The following is a 22,112-nucleotide window of genomic DNA, read 5'->3' as shown; positions in this document are numbered from 1 at the left end:
GGCTTCCTGTCCAATCTTTTTGCTGGTTTGATTTAATGCACAGCTCATAAATAGATTTTGTTTTTCCTCAAAATGAAAATCGATGCCTACCATCTTTCGCTAAATTGTAAGACAGAAACAGAAACATTTGGACCAGGTTGTAAATGGCAACTGGGAGAAGCTTATAATAACCATCAGATGAGGGGCCATGCCTTCATCAACCCCCTCCACCCTCCCCTCCCTCATCTCATCATCCTCTCGAGTTAAAAAATATTTCACTAAGGAGTATAAGTGATGCCAATTTTGGCAAAGGTGATAACGTCAGAAGTGAAACAAAGGCCAACGCTCGTCATGGCCGGTTACAGGCGGCACGGGAGTCAGTGGGTTATTTTACGATAACTACAGAAATTCTGGTGCGTTCATTGGCTAATTTTTATTGTCATAAAGCGGACAAACACATGAATTTATAATTTATGCGATGCATCAACGACCGAGAGTGGACAATTTGACAATTTGTTCTCGTAAAAAACAAATTGATGTCAGCTTTTAATGTGTCTGTCCTGTTATTGACAATGAATTTCGTCATAACATCGTCAAAGTAGTCTGCGAATACACTTGGCTATTCCCTCGTGGATCCACGGCTACTTTGACAATGTTATGACGAAATACATGATCAATAACAGGACAGACGCACGAAAAACTTCCGTCAATTTGTTAAAAACATGGCTTCAGATAAGTAAAGTTACCAGGACTTTCGAGAAAGGGGCCCCTGGTCACTTTTTATCCAACCCAGTCATCCAGTTGTATAAGGAGTCATACCTAAGTAGCGGCTTTTAACAGCCTCGCACTACTCTGTAAACTTTCTGAATGCGACACAAACGACATGGCAAAAAATATATTCATTCGAGAATCTTATATATATATTCTTAAATCCAAATTTGTTTATAAGAGTTTTGAAATTATAATGAAAGAAAGGTGCTAGCTTACATTATCTTTAAGTCGGACTCATGTGAACCCTAATGTTAATGTGTCTTTAGCAAATAAAAATCACTTCATTCACAGAAAAAAAAAGAAACTGTCTTACAAGACTTGAGCTTGTATGTTTTATTGACAGTTCTTTGGTCAGTTCAACTGTCGCCTCAAACAGCACTGTTGAGCTTGTTAGCCAGACCTTTTTAGCAGAGTAACCAGACTCTGCAAGGCTCCTGTGCCGTGTGGCTTCAGTCAACAGACGACAAGGCTTACACAGTTTCTGTTTTTTGACCTTGAGGTTATACATGTATATAACAAAGCTATTAACATCACTGATGTGTTAAGTTACTTTCCAGCACTATCATCTCTGTTTCTCTTCCGACCCCCTCCTCCACCCCTTCTTCCACCCCCTCGTCCACCGAATGAGCCTCCTCTGCCTCCTCCACCACCGCCTCCTCCACTGTGACCTCCTCGGCCTCCACCTCCGCCACGACCACCACGCCCTAATGATGAAACAAATTTAAACCAGTGAAAACTAGCACTTTTATGGAATCAGTACATATGGGATTTTCTTAACCATGCTATCTTCGCAGGACTGCCTTCTATAGCTTTTTTGTAGACTCAGAATGGACAAAACCACAGGCTAACCATTCAAATGAAAGCTACTGAGCAGTACATTCACGTGGCACTGTTTTTACATTGTACAAGATGGTTCTAATGCTTTTTAACTTAAAAGTCAGTGGATGAAACCCTAGCGTGTGACCATTAAAAAGAAAGCCATTGAGTAGCAATTTCATGTCGTACTGTTTATTGAGCTGTAAAAGGTGGTTCTACCTTTTAGGTCTGTGGATGAAACCCTAGTGTGTGACCATTCAAATGAAAGCCATTGAGTAGCAATTTCATGTAGTACTGTTTATTGAGCTGTAAAAGGTGGTTCTACCTTTTAGGTCTGTGGAGGAAACCCTAGTGTGTGACCATTCAAATGAAAGCTATTTAGCAGTACTTTCATGTGGTACTGTTTATTATGCTGTACAAGGTGGCTCTAACTGTTAGGTCTGTGCATGAAACCCTAGCATGTGACCATTCTATTTGTATCATTTAAGTCTGCGGATGAAACCCTTAGAAAATGTGTGACCATTATTTAGCAGAACATGTAGTTTCATGTTATATTTGCCCTTTGACCTTCTTTGGAGGAACAGTAGGAGTTTAAAATGCAGGTGTCCGGTAATTTGTCATACCTGGTCTTCCTGTGCCTCTGCTTCTTCCTTGTTTTACAATTTCGTCTTTCACCATGTCAATAACCTACATGCAAGATGCCAAAGATGTTAGCTTCGCTGAGCAGATTTTGGTTATGATGTCAAGGCCAAAACCTGTCAACATTAGCGATACTTAAAAGCAAAGGATGATGATTCTATTCAATAATCTATTCACACCTCATTTGGAATCCTAAGATATTTTATGTTGCTACCCCTGATGTAACATTCAGGTATCTTCCAAAACCTGTCTCCATCCTGAAAGGAGAAAACAGAGGTCATCTCCTTAACAAAAGGTGATCAAAGCATGACAAAAGAGGTTTCATAAAACATTTTCAGCAAGAGGGCGACTGGTTTTCACAGGTGGGCAATATGTTTCGAATTGAACTTCTTTATTAGAAAAACTTTCCTCTAGATGGTCAAACCAGGTATGCAAAATCATCCTCACATCTGGTCAGTTTGCCCTGTGCCTGGCCCTTAATGTAACCCCTGGAAAATTGCACTTTATGTATGTAATGACATTTCAGCAAATATTTGCAAGGATACGCCTAATTTAAATACAGACAAGGGCAGCAACTGTAGCTGCTGCTGAAGAAAAACTTTCTGCTAGATGGTCAAACCAGGTAGGTAAAATCATCCTCACATCTGGTCAATTTGCCCTGTGCCTGGCCCTTAATGAAACCCCTGCAAAATTGCACTTAATGTATGCAATGACATTTCAGCAAATATTTGCAGGGATACATATAATTAAAAATAATACAGACAAGGGCAGCAACTGTAGCTGCTGCTGAAGAAACTTACTCTGGAAGTACAAATGACTTCTCTTAGATTTATGTTCATCCAGTTGTCACAGCTTACAAGATGTCCATTGTATGTCTCTCCATTCTTTAGCTCTACCAGCTGTGAAAAATAAGAAAAGTTTTGCCAGTGTCAATATTGTACATTCATACATCGCAAAATAAAGTCTGTAATTTATTTATTCTTTTGGTTTAGTATAGGTGCCTCAGACATAGTAAAGTTTGCATATGAGCCAAGTTCCCAGTAGGCCAAAGATCCTGGTTTCTGTAGCATGAAGTGACTAGGAGTATTTCTACTTGCCCCCCTCGGATGAGATGCTGATCTATCCCACGGCTATCCTAGCATTAAATTCAACTGTACACATTTATACACCTGGGTGAAGAGAGGCACTGTGAAAGTGAAGCGTCTTTCACAAGTGCTCAACACTATGACCCCAGCCAGGGCTCAAACCCACACCGCTCAGGGTCAAGCACACTGCCCATGAGGCCACCACGCCTTCTGATGCCTGACATAATTGTGGTGGTTCGGGCGCAAGTAGACCAAAAGAGCTTATACAATAACAACAACAAGATTTATTTCTGCTCCCATTTCTCCGACCACATGCTTCGGTTAATCGCATCCCATAATAGACCAGTGATCATGTGACTGACACGTCACAACAGAAACACTACATCTCCCCCTAAGTTATTACAAATGTCAGCACTAGAGAAAAACTAAATGAACAGTATTACAAATCTAATTAATAGTCCTTAAAACAAACAGTCTCTCTCTTTATGTCTCTTGTACATTCTAAAACTAATTGCATACGTAGTCTTTTAAATAGGCGGGTGGTTGTCTAGAGCGCGCAGGTCGCAAAACAACTGAATCGCCCGGCAAAGGGTTGGGTGGAGTCTCTTGCACCTCTGCTGGCTGGCTTGCAATTGTCATTGGATGCGTTTGTTCCACCTGGTCTGGCTCTTGGGGTAGTTGTGCTGGCTGTACCTGGTCTTCCTTTTCAGTGGTTTCAGGTGCAACAAATTTCTTCATGTGGGCTATGTTTCGCATTTTATTGTTCCCATTGGTATCTTCCAGTATGACGGCATTTCCATCTTTGTGAACGACCTTGTATGGCTCAGGTTCATAATTGGGTGAGAGTTTGTTCTCTCGAACCTGTTTCAGTAGGACTTGATCACCCTCTTCAATGTCGCTGAATTTGGCAGCGCGTGTTCTGTCTGCATACTCCTTCTGTCTAAGTTTAGCATGAGCATCCCTCTCTTTTAAGAGCAGCTGCCACTGTGCTTCAGTTGCTCGATCCTTGGGGATTTGGACTTTTGGAAGTTTGTCACGTAGCTTCCTCCCCATCAGTAGTTCTGCTGGTGATATCCCAGTAACAGTATGAGGGGTAACTCTGTACTGGAATAGAAAGTCTGCGAGTGCTTTTCGCCAATCTTTACCCTCTAGGCGCGCGATTCTCACGATTTTCAGTAAGGTCTCATTGCAACGCTCCACCTCTCCATTGCTTTGGGGCCAATAGGGCACGCCCTTTTTGTGTTCAATTGCTAGATACTCTAGGAATCCCTCGAATTCCTTGGATGCAAATGGAGGTCCATTATCACTACGGACAGTCTCTGGTAGACCATGTGTTCTAAAAATAGCCTCCATGGACTTGATTACATTTTGTGCATCTGTTTTCTTGAGAAGGACAGCTTCGATCCAGCGAGAATAGTAGTCTACAACTACCAGGAGGTGATCTCCACTTGTAATCTCGAGAAGGTCAACTGAGATTTCTTGCCACGGGGAGTCTGGTAGTCTGGTTGACCTCACCGGCTCTGGTTTGGATCAGGGTCCGACAAGCTGGCAGGGGTGACATGTTCGTATTGCTTGCTCTACTTGCTTGTCCATTCGTGGCCACCATACTTTCTCTCGCAACCTGGCTTTAGTTCGGACCATACCTTGGTGTCCTTCGTGAGCCAACATTATGGTGCGCTTTTGAAGGCTCTCTGGAATGAGGATACGGCTTCCTCTCATCACCACCTGTCCTATCACCCACAGTTCATCTTTAACTGCTTTGTAAATTGTGCCTTGTAACTGGCTCCAATCATCTGTCATTACAGCCTGCCGTAACATCTTTAGCGTTGGGTCTTTTTCAGAAGCGATTTCAACTTCCTTTGGCACCAACGCAGCTGGTACAGCCTCACTTACTACGCTGTACGCAAACTCTTCTGTAGCTTGAGTTTCGTGATCATGGGTAGTACCCACCGGTAGGCGGCTCAGGACGTCTGCAGCATTGTCCTTGCCCCGTATATGTGTCAACTTGTATTGAAACTGCTGTAAGTAGAGAAGCCATCTTTCTATTCGTGCTGATGGGGGCTTTGACTTTGCTCCGAGTACGATGAGAAGAGGCTTGTGATCAGTGCAGACTTCAAAGCTAATGCCATAGAGGTACAAGTAGAACTTTTCACAAGCCCACCTTACAGCCAGAGCTTCTCTTTCAAATTGGGAGTACCTCATTTCAATCTTACTCAGCTTTCTGCTGGCATAATATATTGGCCTGTAGCTTCCATCTTTTTGCTTCTGTTCCAGAATCGCCCCAACTCCCACTGGTGATGCATCGGTTGTCAGACGAGTTTCTGCGCCCTGTCTGAAATATGCCATCACTGGTGCACGAGTCAGCCGGTCTTTTATCTCTTGGAATGACTTTGCTTCCTTTACTCCCCACTTCCACTTGATGTCTTTTACGGTGAGGTCCCACAATGGACTCGATATTGATGCAAAGTTGGGGATGAACTTTGAACAGAACTGCACGGAGCCAAGAAAACTTCTTACTTCTGATGGGTTTTGGGGTGCTGGTGCCTCAACAATAGCTTTCACACGTTGACTAGACACTTTCAGCCCTTCCCCAGAGAGTACATCACCCATGTAGATCATGCTGCCAACACCAATTTCACATTTATCATAGTTAAGCGTAAGCCCACTTTCTTCAAGCTTGCGCATGACCCTCTCTAAGTTTTCGTCATGCTCTTCATCATTTGTGCCAACAACTCGTAGGTCATCGTGCAGGTTGTATGCCCCTGGGCAGTCTTGGATGATCTGCCAAACAATTTGCTGGAATTTTTCCGTGGCCATGTTTACACCAAAAAGCAGGCGCTTGTATCTGTAAAGGCCATTAGGCGCAGCAAAGGTTGTAATGTCCCTTGAGTCTGGGTGTAACTCGATTTGGTGAAAAGCCATATTTAAATCTAATTTAGAGAAAACTTTGGCATTCGAGACTTGTTGGAGTGTTTCCTCTACGGTGGGGACTGGGTGTTTCTCCCGCACAATGGCTTGGTTCGCTTGTCTCATGTCTAGACAGATTCTAATGTCACCGTTAGGCTTCTCGACCACTACTAAGGGGTTGACCCAGCTGGTAGGTCCCTCTACTTTTTCGATAACATCAAGCTTCAGTAACTCTTCCAATTTCTCCGTGACTTTTTCTCGTCTACTAAAAGGAATTCTGCGTGGGGGTTGAGCAACTGGTTGTACTTTTTCATCAATGTGTAACTTGAGCTGGTACCCTTTGAGCTTCCCCAGGCCCTGGAAAACTTTGGGAAACTTTGCCCTTAGGGAGGCCTTTCTATCTGCTTGTTTTGGATTGTTACTAGCACCATCAGATTCAACATCACAGCTGTTAACAGGGATACCAACCCTTAAAACACCAAGCAACTCAGATGCATCGCGGCCTAATAGCGTCGCAGCTTTGCCAAGCATAACATAAAACTCAACATTCAGGGACTTTTGGGTTTGTGGCACACGTACATCAAGATTACATTTTCCTTTGATTTGGAGTGGCTCTTCAGATGCATAAGCAAAAACTCTTTTGTTGCACTCCAACAATTTAACATTACCCCCCGTTACAAGGTTAAATACTTCTTCGGACATTAAATTACAACTAGCACCAGAGTCTATAATAACGTTAATAGTCTTATCTGCAATCTCCAGCTTCAGAGTGTTCCCGTCATCTGTGTCCCCAGTGTAGAACACGTAGAAATCATCCTTCCTTGCGGAGTTTCCAGTAGTCACGTCTTCGGTTACTTGGCGTACATCACGTTGGCCCTGTGAACTTCCTCCTCTTCGTCCACGGCTTTGCTTTCTTCCAGAGTTTCCACGGTATTCGTTTCCACGACCACGACTCGAACTGCGACTAGAATCTCGCCCTTTACTCTGTTTGGAGTGACAGCACACTTCGAAATGACCCACGTTGCCACATTTCCCGCATTTGTGGTCACGCGAACGAAGACATTCCTTCGCGAAGTGTCCCGCTTTATCGCACCGCCAACATTTTCCCCCTTGTTTGGCGTCTGGAGATATGTTATTCACTCGGCCATCACGGATAAGAACGAGGGCTTCTTTGTCATGGTATTGACTAACGATTTCCAATAGTTTGCTCAATGTTAATGTTTCTTCGCGATACAACTTGGCCTTGAGGTTTTTGTCTTGAATGAAAGAAATCGCACGATCTCTCACCTGGTTGTCCCTTTCACCTTCGTATTCACAATGTTCGGCTAATTTCTGCAGGCGTGTGATGAAATTGTTAATGGTTTCTCCAGCGGTTGGTTGAGCTGCGAGAAACGCCTGTCTTGCCATCGGCGCGTTTTTTCTCGGTTTGAAATGTTCGGATAGGCTGTCCATAGCTTTCTTGTAATCCTTCGCTTCGCCTCGTTTGTCGGCAGGAATTGAGTTATTAAAAACGTCTCTGACTTGGGGCCCGGCGAGGTGAAGTAGAAGCGCCTTCTTCTGTGTTGGGTCGCTGATTCCCGAGGCAGTCACGTACAATTCGAATTCGTCTTTCCAAGTTAGCCATCGTTGTGCGAGTGTAGCTGGCTCGCCCACAGCGTTGAATGTTTGTAAACCTGGCAGTCCGCTCAAGGATACGGCCATCTGTGCGAGTTTTCCACTGTTTAAACTCGTTATCCACTTGTTATCCGGTTTTCCTCGTCGCCAAATGTGGTGGTTCGGGCGCAAGTAGACCAAAAGAGCTTAGACAATAACAACAACAAGATTTATTTCTGCTCCCATTTCTCCGACCACATGCTTCGGTTAATCGCATCCCATAATAGACCAGTGATCATGTGACTGACACGTCACAACAGAAACACTACAATAATGTCATTGAAATGTATGCCCAAGAGAAACACAGACATAAAATCAATGTCACTCCATTGTATTGTACAAGTTCATGTACTGATCCAAAGTTTAGGATCATTTATAGTCCATATCTTGTTCTACAATTCAAGTTTTGCAACACAATCACTCAGAAATGCTCTTCATAATTATATCAGACATTAGCAGAACAGATTTTAATCCTCGAATTCCTAATAACACTTGTCAACAAGTCGTTCTTCATAACGCAAGCAAAAAGCCACATGTACCTGTAGCAAGTCTTATTTGTTCACTTATTGCTAGTTTTGAGTACATTTGGTGGGGAGAAAAATTCTCAGAACTGGCTTTAAAGGGAGTTTATGTGACTAGTAAGGAGAATTACATATTTCGAGCTTAAGAAAGACAGGGTTTAATGGTCGCATACATAAAAACCTGTTTTAAAACCTGTTTAAAACGCATGCTCGTTATAATAAAAAACAAAACAAAAACGCCTATTGTAAACTGACTGAATTCAGTGGGCGTTTTTCAGAATCATGGGGTTTGTGGGTATTAGCATTCCCTCACTCACCCCACCACCCCCTGCTTCATCAATTTTTCCATGGTATGGCTTAGGAACACTTGCTATGCAGGCTATCTTTAGTTTATGAAGGTCAATACTTATAAAGAAACTAGAACTTTTTTGACAATTGAAAGATCAACAGCTTTAATTACTTGTTGTTACAAGGACAAGAAGCACCACTTTTAGCTGCCAAATCCTTGGGGGGGGGGGGGGGGGAGGGGGGGAAAGAACCCAAAGAACTCTTTTTGTGCAATCAAAAAAAAAAAAAAAAAAAAAAAAAAAAAAAAAAAAAAACAGAGCATGGATGCTCCCAAATAATCTTGACAACAACAGCTATCATTGAACTTAGCAACAATCCTGTCAAAAACTGCAACTTGCTGGATAATTCTCAAGGCTGAATTTAATCCTATTATGGGACATGTACACCCATGTACACTGTGTACCTGTTCCTCAAGGTGACTAAAATAATAGTGATACACTTGTCCATGACATATAAAGAAAAACATTGACTGACCTGCCGTGTTTGAGGTATTTTCCTCCACTGATATTTTTTTCATTGTTTCTTGTTTGTCCTGATAAGAGATACATGTTAGTATGAGTGTTTTTTTTTTTCTTTTTTTTTTTTATTTGCAATAACACAAGGGAATACAATGCTTACAATACAATTATGAACAGTACACTAGTTACACTAATTACAACACTAGCTCTATTTACATTATATTGCTCTAATTATTTACACTATTTAAATTGAAGGGGTGAGTGCAAAACCATGCTAAGTGACGATTTGGGTGAAAAAAAAAATTTTCGCGAAAGGGCTTGAATTCTTGCATGTGGTCTTCAATGTAATAGAAAAACGTGGTCCTGTATTTTTGTCGCTGGTTTTTGCTTCGTTTATAAAGACACCGCTAGGAAAACCGAGTGGTTTTTCTGCATATGCAATATCTCGAAAACGAAGCGAAGCTTAGCGGAAAAAATACGGGACATTGTTAAACATACCTAAACAAAACTGCATGCGAAATTTGGAGCGTTTTCGACAAAGTTCACTTTTGATTTAAATACCTAGCGCCCTTTTCCCGCCGAGGTCTTCAAATAAACGAAGCCAGGCCTTTGTTATGATAAACACAGCCGATCCTTTGTTATAATAGCCAAGCCAAGCCTTTGTTATAAGTCGAAGTCTCGCCTCGGTTTATCATAACAAAGGATCGGCAAGCCGCGTCCGCAAGGACTTTGATTTCACTTAGAAAGCAGCAAAATGTGAATTTCACGCAACGTATAAGCTCAAAAATGTTGATTTTAGGTCAAAAAAGGTTTAAATGTTGATTTCACGTTAACGCGTGACAGCAAGGAGGTTGATTTCTCTTAGAAACGAGCAAAATGTCAATTTCACGCAACGCATAAGCTCAATGATGTTGATTTCAGGTCTAAATAGGTTAAAATATTGATTTGACGTTAACGCGTGACGGCAAGGATGTTGGTTTCACTTAGAAACCAGCAAAATGTAAATGTCACGCAGTGCATACGCTCAATGATGTTGATTTCAGGTCTAAATAGGTTAAAATGTTGATTTCACGTTAACGCGTGATGGCAAGGATGTTGGTTTCACTTAGAAACCAGCAAAATGTCAATTTCACGCAGCGCATAAGCTCAATGATGTTAATTTCAGGTCTGAATAGGTTAAAATGTTGATTTCACGTTAATGCTTGACGGCAAGGATGCTAGTTTCACTTAGAAAACAGCAAAATGGTAATTTCACGCAACTTATAAGCTCAATGATGTTGATTTCACGTTAAAACGCACTATAAATAGGGCTGACAGATTAACAGATTAACCCTTCTCCGCAACGTACGGGTCTCCATACATCTGCATGTCCGCTGATCCCAGAAGCTCAAAACACTACAAATCATGCCGATTTGAAATAAAATCAACGCAACCTGGATCACAGATCTATGTTACAATCGATCGCTACTTGTTGGCCATTCTTATGTTTAAACAATCTAGTTACCAGTTCGAGAAACGTCCGCAGAACGTGATCGCAATGCATGCCGGGAAGGGTCTTTACACCTCGTGCGCGGGAAAACATGGCGGTCGATACAAGACAAATTTTATCACTCTAAAACCAGTTCTCGCTTTCCAAACTTTGACGCTAGCAATGCTTGGCAAATGGGCCACGACTCACCAGAGGGTATTTTTTTGGGGCAAGAACTGCTCTTGGACTTTGCTGCCTGGCTCGATCTGACTTCGAACGCCGATAACACGATTACGGTATATCAGCTGCCTTCGAAGTTTCAGAACACATTTTGATTCTTTAAAACGTGCTGATGACTTACGGGTTTATCGAGACTTTATGATGTCTCTCAACCACCAGGCAGGCACACAAGGTACTTTAAAACAATGCTTAAGATATTAGTTGACAGAGCTCTAATGTAGCACATCTCTTTTTTGTTCGATGAATTTCGTTTGACTCTCGATCGATTCACGTGTTGTGCTCACGTCACAATACCCGACGTAAACAATCTGTTCCCAGATTTCCGCTCTATATATGCTGTGAGATTTGATTTTGACTTCATACACTATAAACAGTCTGCCTGTTTGCTGTTCAACAAATAAATTCCTAAAGACATGGCTAGGAAAAGCCAAGTATTTTTGCATACGTTATAACTCGAAAACGAAGCAAAAACCAGCGACAAAAATACAGGGCTGCGTTTTTCTATTACATTGAAGACCACATGCAAAAATTCAAGCCCTTTCGTGAAAATTTTTTTTTTCACTCAAATCGTCACTTAGCATGGTTTTGCACTCACCCCTTCAATTACAATATCTAGTACATGACTTACAGTACACTACAGTACTGACAAATACAGTGACAACAAGGGGTAAAGAAAAAAAGAAGAAAAATAGATAATTATCATTTTTAACAGCTTGAGGTTGTTCTATAAAAGCATCAAAAATAGACCAAAGGTATGTGGTACATTAAACGTAAAATGAGTTATGCACCTGACAGGAGATTAGAAATAGCCTAATGGGTAGGAGATAAATACAGACAGGTATCAAAAATATAATCTAAAATATTAATTAAATCCTCATATATCCTGTGAGAGCTTTCCATTTCTTTGTGTCTCCACATTTTGTTTCTATTTCATACTGTGATTTTAGTGTGCATATGAAGTGCGCAAGATTTGAATGATCATCTTTTGTTTTAGCAAGCCATATGTGATATCTTGTTAAGAGAAAGCAGTACCGGTAATTGATAAGAAGCACAAATTGAGAGATATCTGGCCTCAGACCCAAAGCAATAATATTTGTCAAAGCCTAATCTCTAAGAAGTAAGTTTAAGTTTTTCAGCCATACATGCATTCAGTAAGTTTATTTCAAAAGTGAGATGTTTGGTGGTGTGACCAAAAAAGATGAATTATTGACTCAGAGGAGGTGTGACAAAAACTGCACTTCATCGCCCTGTAGACCTATTCTAAATAAGAAGTTATTGGTTGGTACACGTCTATGTAAGAATTTCAGCTGAAACTCTACCAGCTTAGTGCTCTTTGTGCATTTTTTTTAGCTAGAAGATACATGTAGGCAGCAGTCCAATTTATGTTCTCATTCATTGGTAGGTCACAATCCTCTAGCCACTTCTTTTAACTTGACTCTGGGGTTAAACTCTTGTTACTAATCAGTTTTTTTATATATTAATGTACATGCAGTTGGTTTTTTGACTTGTAAAATTCTTGTTGTAAGTGGCTCATATTCATGGTCGGTGTTCTGTAAATCTTGAAAATTAGAATCAGTCTGAAGAGACTTAGTCACTTTACAGCCGATATTAATCCGTAGAAGCTGAGAGGGCGAGGGTCTACTTCATACTTACAGTGGAAATCATTTAACGAGAAAGTTGTTGTCTGGTCCTAAAACATGTGTCACCCGAGCTATTCCCTTAGTGAACCAATTTTTAAAAAAAAAAACTGTCTTGTTGGCTATCTTTATTAGGGAGTTACAGTGTATGCCAAAGTTGTTGATCCAGAAAACGATCTTTCAATGTTATTGAAATCATGTTCAAAGTTAACTTCTGCCCAGATTCCTAATAGTTCTTTTAAAAAGGCATCCGAACTTGTTATTGTTGATAAGGTGACTCTAACGTGGAGGTTGTAGGAAAAAAAGTTTTGACAGCCATATTTTTTGGGATTATATCAAAAAAGATTTTCCATTTTTTCTTGTTGTTGTTATCTATTAAATATTTTTATACAAGTTGAGTTTCTCACAATTTCTTACTGCTAGTAAGTATACTTACATATAAGCGTTGTAAATTTAACCGATGGAATTAGAACTAATAAGATAACTTAATATGTACAAGTGTAGGCCCTTGCAAACAACATTACAGATACCAGAAATACAAACTGACCTGATCTAACTGTATCTGAGTCCTCCATTGATCTTACTGTGTTGTTGTTTGCTTCTTGTTTGCCTGATAATAAATGAAACTGTTTCAGTGAGAGACTTATCAGTTGTTGTTTACATTTGAGTGGAGGTTATTACATGCAACATTGAAAATTGATTTCAACAATATTTTTTAAAAAAATAATTTTTTTCAACAGAAACTGTTCCAGCAATGCATACATGTATTAATTAAAGAGCAACTTTCTACAGTTCATATTTTGCCACTAAGAACTGTATTTAAGATTTCTAGGACTTAAGAAAATAATCCAAAAAATAACCATAGAAACAATGTATAAAAATGCTGCAACATGAATACTGTAGACTGTTCCTAGTCCCCCAACTTTCTGTGAGATCATAGATGTCGATTGTTGAGTTCGACAGGCCACCATCTTGGTCTCTTGATGCAAGCGAAACTGGGGAGAGTACAAAATGCCTGTGGGTAGGGGTGGTGGAGGGCACGGCGGGCTAAAAAAATCCCCACTTTTTCCACCAGTTCACCCCCACATTATTAACCCCATCACCCCTACCCACGGGCATTTTGAACTCTCCCCAGTTTCACTCACATCAAGAGACCAAGATGGCAGCCCATCAAACTCAACGATCAACATCTATGATCTCACAGAAAAATAGGGGACTGTGAATAGTCTATGAATACTGCAAAGTTGCTTTCTCCAGGTAATTAACCCCTTGATTTAGGTAGTTCCTTATATATACTCCATTAAGAACTGCATCGCTAAAATGGAGGTTGGGTGCCTGAGATATCCAGGAGCTTCCACTATTGGCAGCCAGCTCCTAGATGAAGACCACTCCCATGGCTGGCAAATCCTGGTAACCCAGCCATGAGCCCCCACACAGTAAGAGAAACAGGCACCCGTCACACTGTTGAAACAGTAGAAAGAGGGAGGGAAAGGGGAGGGAGGGGAACTGCCTGAGTGATGAGCTGCCACACAACAAAAAGTGCCAGACATGCCTCCTGTATGTATGCCACACTACGATCCACGAGCACATGGAATTCCAACACATGTGCATATGTATCGACACCACTGACTACCAGGGGAACACAAACGCTCTTTGTTGTTAACTCCGCTAAATTGCATTTAACTCCATTTAACAACTGCATCGCTAAAATGGAGGTTGGGTACCTGAGACATCGAGGAGCTTCCACTATTGGCAGCCAGCTCCTAGATGAAGACTGCTCCCATGGCTGGCAAATCCTGGCAACCCGGCCATGAGCCCCCATGCCATGCCGAAGGACCTCCGAGAAAAGCAACGGCCAGCTCAGAGAGAATGGGACTCGTGGTGGAGGCAAAGCCAGAGCCCCATGAAACAATGCCCAAGTCTGGAGGCACCCAGCTACTGAACGCAATTAGTTAAGGTAAGTATCATACCTGTTAGGATATTCTACCAGCTACACTGTATAGAGAGGATGCCCACGGGTGTGCGCACGTACAAAATATAAGTTTCACTCAACCAGCGTCCCATGGAGTTAACGAGGTGGTCAAGAACGCCTCTCTGGGCATGCGGAGTTGCAGTGCTGATTCTAAAAGCTGTGACCTGAGAACTTCTCAGGAATGCCAGCTGCCAGTAAGGTGGATTACAGAAATGAAGGTAGAAGGGCCCTCAAAAGAGGCCCAATACCTGGTCCATGGAGAGGAAGGCAGCTTGTCGACACAGAGACAGGACAGAGAGGTGCAGAGCCACGGCCAAGGAAAATGAAACAGACATGCTGAAAAGGATCAGTCTTAGCACACTTAAAGAACACTCTAAAGCTTTGAGAAATTGAAGATCGGCTGGAGTCAAGTCTACAGAGGGGTCAAAAGAACTATTCTTTGTGAATTCCCCGGCTCAAAGGAACCAGAAGAGGCCAAGGCAACAGGTTCCCTACAGCATGACATTGTCCGGGTTAGATAAATCCAAGGACTGGACAGGTGTAAAACATACATAAGGTCTGCGGTCACAGGCTGGCATTGAGGGAGTTTTGAAACCTGCTGTCATTTAATCCCTCTTAAGGTAATTCCTCTGAAATAAAAGTGACAATAGATTTTTGTTCAAACTTTGTCCACTGAATATTTGTCATATGATAACTTCAATTTTGAAATAAAAAAGGGGGGTGCCCATGCTCATTAAGGAGCAGTGAGGCATTGAAAATGCCCCATTTTTGCATTATTTAATGCTTATTATAAGAACGCATTCCCAGTAATTGTAACATCTTTGTAAGCCCAGACTCATAAGAACACGCATTAAATTACAGTCAATACATTGTGTCGGACCACAAATAAATGTTTAAGTTCGATTCAGACAGAAAGCTAAATCCTTGATTAAAAATTTGAACCAAATTTCTTGACGTGGTTACCAACTGCAAAATAGAAAAGACCACAGTTTATTTGCTATTTTTCTTATTTATTCAATTTTCAGCAATAGAAATTAGATCAGTCTTTTCTCACGCAAAGCTTATGATTAGTTGATTACAACAACTGGAAATTGCCATGCTCGTTGGTGAGCTAGAGCCATTTTTCAAGTGACAGAGCTCAATATCAAGGCAAATCCGTCATGTTTTCAATATGCGCGTGCACAAGAGCGTGCTAATGACGCAGTAAGGATGCGCAATGCTAATGTGAGGAATGACCTGAAAGGACGCTGAAGTTGAAGACAATTGGAGAGCGGGTCTGGATAGCCATAGTCAATGTGTAAGGAGCGAACTGCTGATAGATAAACCTTAATGGAAGAATGATGAAGGCGATCTGCTAAGTGGGCACACAAGTGCATCAAAGTTTTTTCACTGGCAGGTGGGAGAGGGTGACCAAGATCACAGGGAATATCCTGAATACAGAATTCTAGGAACTGGCATTGAGCTAAGCCACAAACTTGATGAGTTGAAGGGGCAAGGCCATTAGCCAAGTAGAATTGGAACATTCCAGTCAGTTCATGAGAAGCTGGGCCAGCAGCGACGGTGGTATTGGTGTAGGCATATGAGCTGCATGTGGAGTTAGATGATGGAAACGCTGGAAGTCAAAACGAGATAAGGCATCAGCAATAGAATTGTCCTGTCCAGGTGTATAAGGTGTGGTACAGGTAAAAGTGTTACGGGCTGCTGTGAGGGATAAGTAGCAAAGAAGTACCATCATGTTTGGACCCTTTGAGGTGCCTGAATGTAGAACACTGACTACCGCCATATTATCCGAACAGAACACCACCCATTTTGTGGCCCATCTGTGGCCCCATAGCGTAGCTGCCACAACTTCAGGGAAAAGTTCCTTATAGGCCATTGACAAAGGTTGTTGAGCGATGGACCATTTTCCAACAAACCATTCATGGCCAGAAATTGCACCGTAGCCAAGAGCTCCAGCTGTGTCAGATGACACTGAGAAAAACGGTAAAGGTGCCCATGTGGGGGAGAGTAGAAAACTAAGTCCATCCCAAGAGATGAAAAGTTCACACCACTTAGAAAGGTCTAAGTGGAACTCTTGGTTAAGCCTGATGGGATGGTTGTCTCACTGGAATGCTGACAGTAAATTAATCATAAGCCATATAAAAGTATGTCCCTGAGGAATAACTTTGCACGCGTGATGGAGGGTGCCAATGAGAGATTCCAACTCCTTCCTCGTACAATGCCATTTGGCAGACTAAGATTCTAGTGGGGCAGCGATGCACTCAAACTTGTCACGTGGAAGACAAGCCTGGAGGGTGCGGGAATCCAACTCAATACCGAGCAAAGTTGAGCAGGTAGAGGGTCCCTCCGGTTTATCCGGGTGAAGAGGAATACGCCAGTCCTTAAAGAGCCAGAGGCATGTATCAAGGTTGTTCTGGCAGGCAGGAGAGTTGGGAGGACCCAATGTATAGAAGTCGTCAAGATAGTGCAAGGGGAAATTCAAGCTATAATTGTGTCTGAGGATCCACTCTAGCAAATCTACAACAGACGAAAAACTGAAGGGTGCTGAACATAGCCCAAAGGGAAGAGCCATATCGATGAAGTAAATACCCTGCCATTTCATGCCAAGCAAATAGCGGTCCTCTGGATGGACTGGAATGTTCTGATAAGAACTTTCCACATCAAATTTGGCCAGAAGTGTACCTCGGTTGAGGGGCATGATCCCACTAATAACGTCATCTACCATCATACACTGTACAGAAAAAGGCTCTTTTAAAATGCCATTGTTGACGCTATGACCCAATGGACTACATACATCTAAAATAAGCTGCCACTTTCCAGGTTGGTGTTTCTTAGGGATCACTCCAAAGCGACTAACGTGGAGGTTTGGATTTGGCGAGATAAGGAAGGGGCCTCCTACACGACCTTTCTCAAGTTCTCAAAGTAGGTACTGATCGATCACTAATGGCTGAAGGGATGCTGATGGCATATTATTGACTGCAGACTTTAAGGACACCACCGAGGGGTCAAAACCACGACGAAAACCACTCATAAGACCTGTAATCACATAATCCACTTTCACTTGATCGGCGTGAAAACAAAGTTCACTCCAAAGTTTTTGAGCATCAATGGTGGTAACCCTAGAAGGAAGGACCAAATCTTGCTGAAAGGTACTAGCAACTAAGTACGTACTGGAAAGAGGGACTCCCTGGGGCTGGCTGCTTGTTGGCGCAGCTTGTGCAGAAGACACAACAACATTAACAGGATGGGGAAACAAACTATGTGAAGTTGAAAATGAATGACGTAACTGTACACTATTGATAAGTTAATAAAGATGGTGAATTCTAAGCTCGGTAATGAAATGTGAAGGTGAATTAAGTCCCCGACAGGAAACGAACCTATGACCTCCCAAACACTGGGCGGGTGCTGTATCCACTGAGCTACAAGAACTCATGGAGAGCAAGGTCATTTAACTGAGTTCATATATAACAGGTGTCCTACATACTGCTAGGATCAACACTATCGAAGTCATCGTGAGTAGTGATAAGTTAATAAAGATGGTGAATTTAAAGCTCCGTAATGAAATGTGAAGGTGAATTAATCAACATGCCACGAGCATGGGACAAAGGAAAATTCTGAGTCCCTGACAGGTCCCCCGAATTTTTTTTTTGTTCCATGCTCATGTCATGTTGATTAATTCACCTTCACACTGTACACTATTGTTCACTGAAGAGGTGGATGTCCTGGTGACGGTCTCAACGCTGCAGGCATTTGCTCGGTGGAGGGGTAGAGGACCATGAGGGCTGAGCATGCGACATTGAGGCCCAAAAGGGGCAGTTAACACTGGCATGCTCTCCTTCACACTTCTCACAGCAGTGATGGTACCTACATATACATTGACCATAGGGCCAGGCACAGTGCCATTATTCCAGGATCTGCAGAAAATAGACGAAGAGGGAGCCGATCTAGAAGGCAAGGATGAAATGGTAGGTACTGTAGCTGGTACTGTTGTTGTTGGGATAAGCAGGTATGAAAGTTGTACAGATAATTGTTCATACCGGACCAGTCGACCAGACCTCACACAGCTGCATCTTTCCGAAAGGCTGTGTCATAGTGGAGCCATGCCTTGCCGGAGAACTGGAGAGCAGTCTGCAAAATCAAGAGCTTGTACTGCCTTGCCATCTAGATGGCTGAATGCAACAAAAGATCCACATATACACCATAAAGGCTTCCACCCAGGTTACAACATCTGTAATCTCTTGCGTACACCCTCTTCTTGAACGACATGAGCAGTTTCCCATCGAGGTACATTTGGGGCTCGGAATCCTGGGCCTTGACGTTTTCGGGTAGCAGGACTGTAGATCGACAAATTGCCCAGCCTTTATTTTTATAACCAGCTTCTGTGGGATGGGTGAAAATCCTGGGCCGACAACCAAAGGCTTGTGCAGCAAAGAAGTGACTTAGTGATCCAAGGTGGGTGTGGAAAATTCTGGAGAGAAGAACTGGCTGGTGGTGGGAAGCTTTCTGCTAGAGGCACCTTGGGAGCCAAACAATGATGGATGTGAAAGGGACAAATTACCTAACGTACAGTAGGTGGAAACAAACGAAGGTACAACGATGTTACGTGCGGAGAGCCTGGCAGCAATTCCTGGTGAAGAATTAACAGGAAAGGAAGGCGAACATGCGCTCAACAGCACGCTTCCTGATGCATTGACATTTGACGCCGAGACCTGACTTGTTTGGTTTTTCACGGCCGCTAGAATTTGAGGCAGCTAGTCACCGAGGGCTCGAGAGAAAGCTTGAGAAAGATCCCTAGCGGTCAGTACAAGAGATGGAGACATGATTACTGGAGCCGAAGAAACCACAGAACCTGCCACTGAAGAACCCATGGAGGAAGTTGCCGAAGAATCCAACATGGCAGTGGCACTGTTGTTAGTTGACCACCCCGAAAGCTGATTCATTAAGGCAAGAAGAAAAACAAGCTAAAGAAACTATGCAAACACACAAAGAACCTGTAATGTTGATTTTCCTAGGGTAACTGCCTGGGTGATGAGCTGCCACACTACAAAAAACGCCAGAAAATGCCTCCTGTACGTACGCCAGGCTATGATTTACAAGCACATGAAATTCCAACATATGCACATATGTGTCGACACTGCTGAATACCAGGGGAACGCAAGCACTCTTTGTTGTTAACTCCATTAAATTGCATTTACTGTAGGAAATTACCTTTAATACTTGCAGAGCTCTGTATCTGAAGTCAACCATTATTCTTTCAATACTTCAATAACATCACATCCACGTGCTTCATGTTTTGCCTAATAAGTAATACAGACACTTTGATAAGTTATTTACTGTCTACTTTTTCAATTACAATAGTAACCTCATGCCCACAAAATTATGTTCCAAGAATCACTCAAGAAAATATATTATTACTTGTAAACAGATCAAATGTAACCAGTAAGGGGTTGTCCATATTATTATTGGGAGAGGACGGGAGAGAAACTTCAAAACAGGAGAAAACAGGTATAAAGTTGAAATACTTTCCCGAAGGACTGGAAGGAGGAACAATAATATTGTGTACAATGGTGATGGGGTGGGGGATTAGTACATTTTAGCCTTTGCTTTGCCCTATGGGGTGGGGATTAGTACATTTTGGTCTGTTGCCTTGACTTAGCAGGGAGGAGCAGCAGGAAGGACACTTTAACAACCTGGTATGAAAAGGATCTGGAATGAGAGCCAGGTAACAAGTGCTCCACTACGTTGGAAACATGCAGCTGCAGGAGTTTCATTAAAGGCTGAACCCCATACAAATTGACTGGCGGCATGCATGATTTTGCCTGCCTGGTTTGACCATCTAGAGAAAAAAGTCTACCGTGAAGAAAGTTTTTCTTATGAAGTAGTTAAGTTCCAAAAATGTTTGCCACCTGCAAAAACCAGTTGCCCTTCTGCTGAAAATGTTAATGAAACCCCTACAGCTGTGCATTTTGTGCTGGAAAAGTTGAAGCACTAAAACATAAAATGTCAATCACACTTCTAAAAGAAATACTGTGAGTTTAGACAAGAAGTTGTTTGGTTTCTTGTATGTGGGGCATTATCCTCATTTTGGTGGGAGTAAGACCTGAAAATACGTCCCCTGTATGTAGGACATAATCCTTCTTTGGTTTTGTCCTGAGGCTAATGTCTCATGTTTCCTCAGGGCGCAGGGGAGGGAGTAAGGGTCTCCAGTGAGGATTCTCCATTACTTGGATTTACATGTACAAGAAATTTCCCATCATTTTCTGTTACCTAAAGCAACACCTGACTGTCAAAATGCAGATATGTCTCCATTGCATACAATTGACTTATGTCGTTATGCACCAATCAATGTTAAGCCCCAGGATAGGGGGGGTCCGGCATCCCTAGGGGATTTGACTGTATTTTCTTTCCTGTGGGTCAGGAATACTTAAAGATTTGACGTAACACAAGATCTCAAGGGTGGGAAGTTTGACAAGATCATGCAAGAGTTTGGAACCTGCTCCCACCATCTTGAAAGCATTACCCAGATTTCCTTTGGATTGCTGCACCATTTTCGAAGGTGCTTTATGCGCACGTGTGTTCATCGCCTGTTCATTGTTCAATATTAATCCGTGTTGGACTAAACAGCTTTAAAAGGCACTTGTTATTGGGAGAAATGCCTCTTCACAAAGCGTGGGATATAACTAGACAGAAAAGAAGGCTGTGGCAGCGACTGAATACAAAGAATTTGTCAAAGAGAAGGGAAGGGGGAAAGGACGGGGTATTTGTCATCAGTGTTTTTCCTCTGGGTAAAGAATTTGACGTGAAAAAAAGGCTAAAATGTCAAATCCCCCTGGGTATGCCCCATCCCCTACCCTGGGGCTTAACACTGACTGGTGTATTGTGCTATTAAAAAAAAGAAAGAACTATAAAATCAAACTTGTATGTAGATAAGCTCAGCTTATAAATTTTCCACTCAACGTGAACTTACATGTATTTACAACCAGTAATGACCTTATGATATCAAAGACGAATAATTTCGCCTTTATAATTATGGTTTTCATGGAGCATTAGTTCCGGGACTAGTGAAGAAAAACTGGTCGCCATCAAACATTCTGGTCTAAAATTCGATTTACCAAGCTATAACTCCGAGATATCGATTTATTTTTGGCTAAATAAATGTCTCAAGCCATGTAACATCTCTTCAACCGTTAGAGTATTCGAAAGTAGCAATATAACATAAGCTTAAAGTACCATGACACTTCCATCTTGAGGTCGCTTGCAGTTTCTGGCACTTGAATGAAGCTCCACCAGTGTCTGGAACACGTTTGGGAGACACTTCTTGTAATGTATACACGGCATTGGGCAAATTAAAGTTTAAAAGAAGAAGCGAGTACTTTACCTCGTGCAAATTAAAAGACGAAATGAAAATTTAAATTGAGTTCCAGGGCTCTCACCGGGCAGCCTGTCTTTCCTAGCCGGCGGGGCCTTGGCACGATTCACAACAGCGGTGTCACAGTGATTTGGGTATCCCCGTGTTTTGGGTACCCCGGTACCCAAATCCCTAGTGTTTTGGGTACCCAAAACACTGAAAGTGTTAAATACCACAGACTGGGGCAAGTGAAATCATGCATAATTCTGC

At 42.2% G+C, this 22,112-nt stretch overlaps 1 protein-coding gene across 1 annotated transcript; it reads right to left on the bottom strand.

The window, feature by feature from the left end:
• Positions 1-393: 393 nt before the first annotated feature.
• On the bottom strand, positions 394-21,910 carry LOC149113816 (U6 snRNA-associated Sm-like protein LSm4). The gene is made up of 8 exons (XM_089286486.1): positions 21,725-21,910; positions 19,703-19,791; positions 13,070-13,132; positions 9,194-9,251; positions 3,006-3,104; positions 2,385-2,462; positions 2,190-2,253; positions 394-1,454 (listed from the first exon to the last, which is right to left on the bottom strand). The coding sequence occupies exons 5-8, from the start codon at positions 3,042-3,044 to the stop codon at positions 1,297-1,299; spliced, it is 339 nt and encodes a 112-aa protein (XP_089142612.1). The 5' UTR covers positions 3,045-3,104; positions 9,194-9,251; positions 13,070-13,132; positions 19,703-19,791; positions 21,725-21,910; the 3' UTR covers positions 394-1,296.
• Between the last annotated feature and the right edge of the window lie 202 nt (positions 21,911-22,112).

This window comes from Orbicella faveolata, unplaced genomic scaffold (assembly GCF_042242905.1).
Source record: "Orbicella faveolata isolate gen_17 unplaced genomic scaffold, um_ofav_v1 contig_14, whole genome shotgun sequence".
Classification (NCBI taxonomy): Eukaryota; Metazoa; Cnidaria; class Anthozoa; order Scleractinia; family Merulinidae; genus Orbicella; species Orbicella faveolata.
The sequence above is the reverse complement of the archived record's forward strand: the minus strand, read 5'-3'. Positions and strand labels throughout refer to the sequence as shown.

What these genes read in the sequence shown, in the direction of transcription:
- LOC149113816 (XM_089286486.1), bottom strand. Translation starts at nt 3,044, where the DNA reads ATGAACATAAATCTAAGAGAAGTCATTTGTACTTCCAGA. An exon ending in AAGTCATTTGTACTTCCAGA is followed by an intron (nt 2,463 to 3,005) that starts GTAAGTTTCTTC and finishes TTCTCCTTTCAG; the next exon opens with GATGGAGACAGGTTTTGGAA. An exon ending in CAGAGGCACAGGAAGACCAG is followed by an intron (nt 1,455 to 2,189) that starts GTATGACAAATT and finishes TTTCATCATTAG; the next exon opens with GGCGTGGTGGTCGTGGCGGA.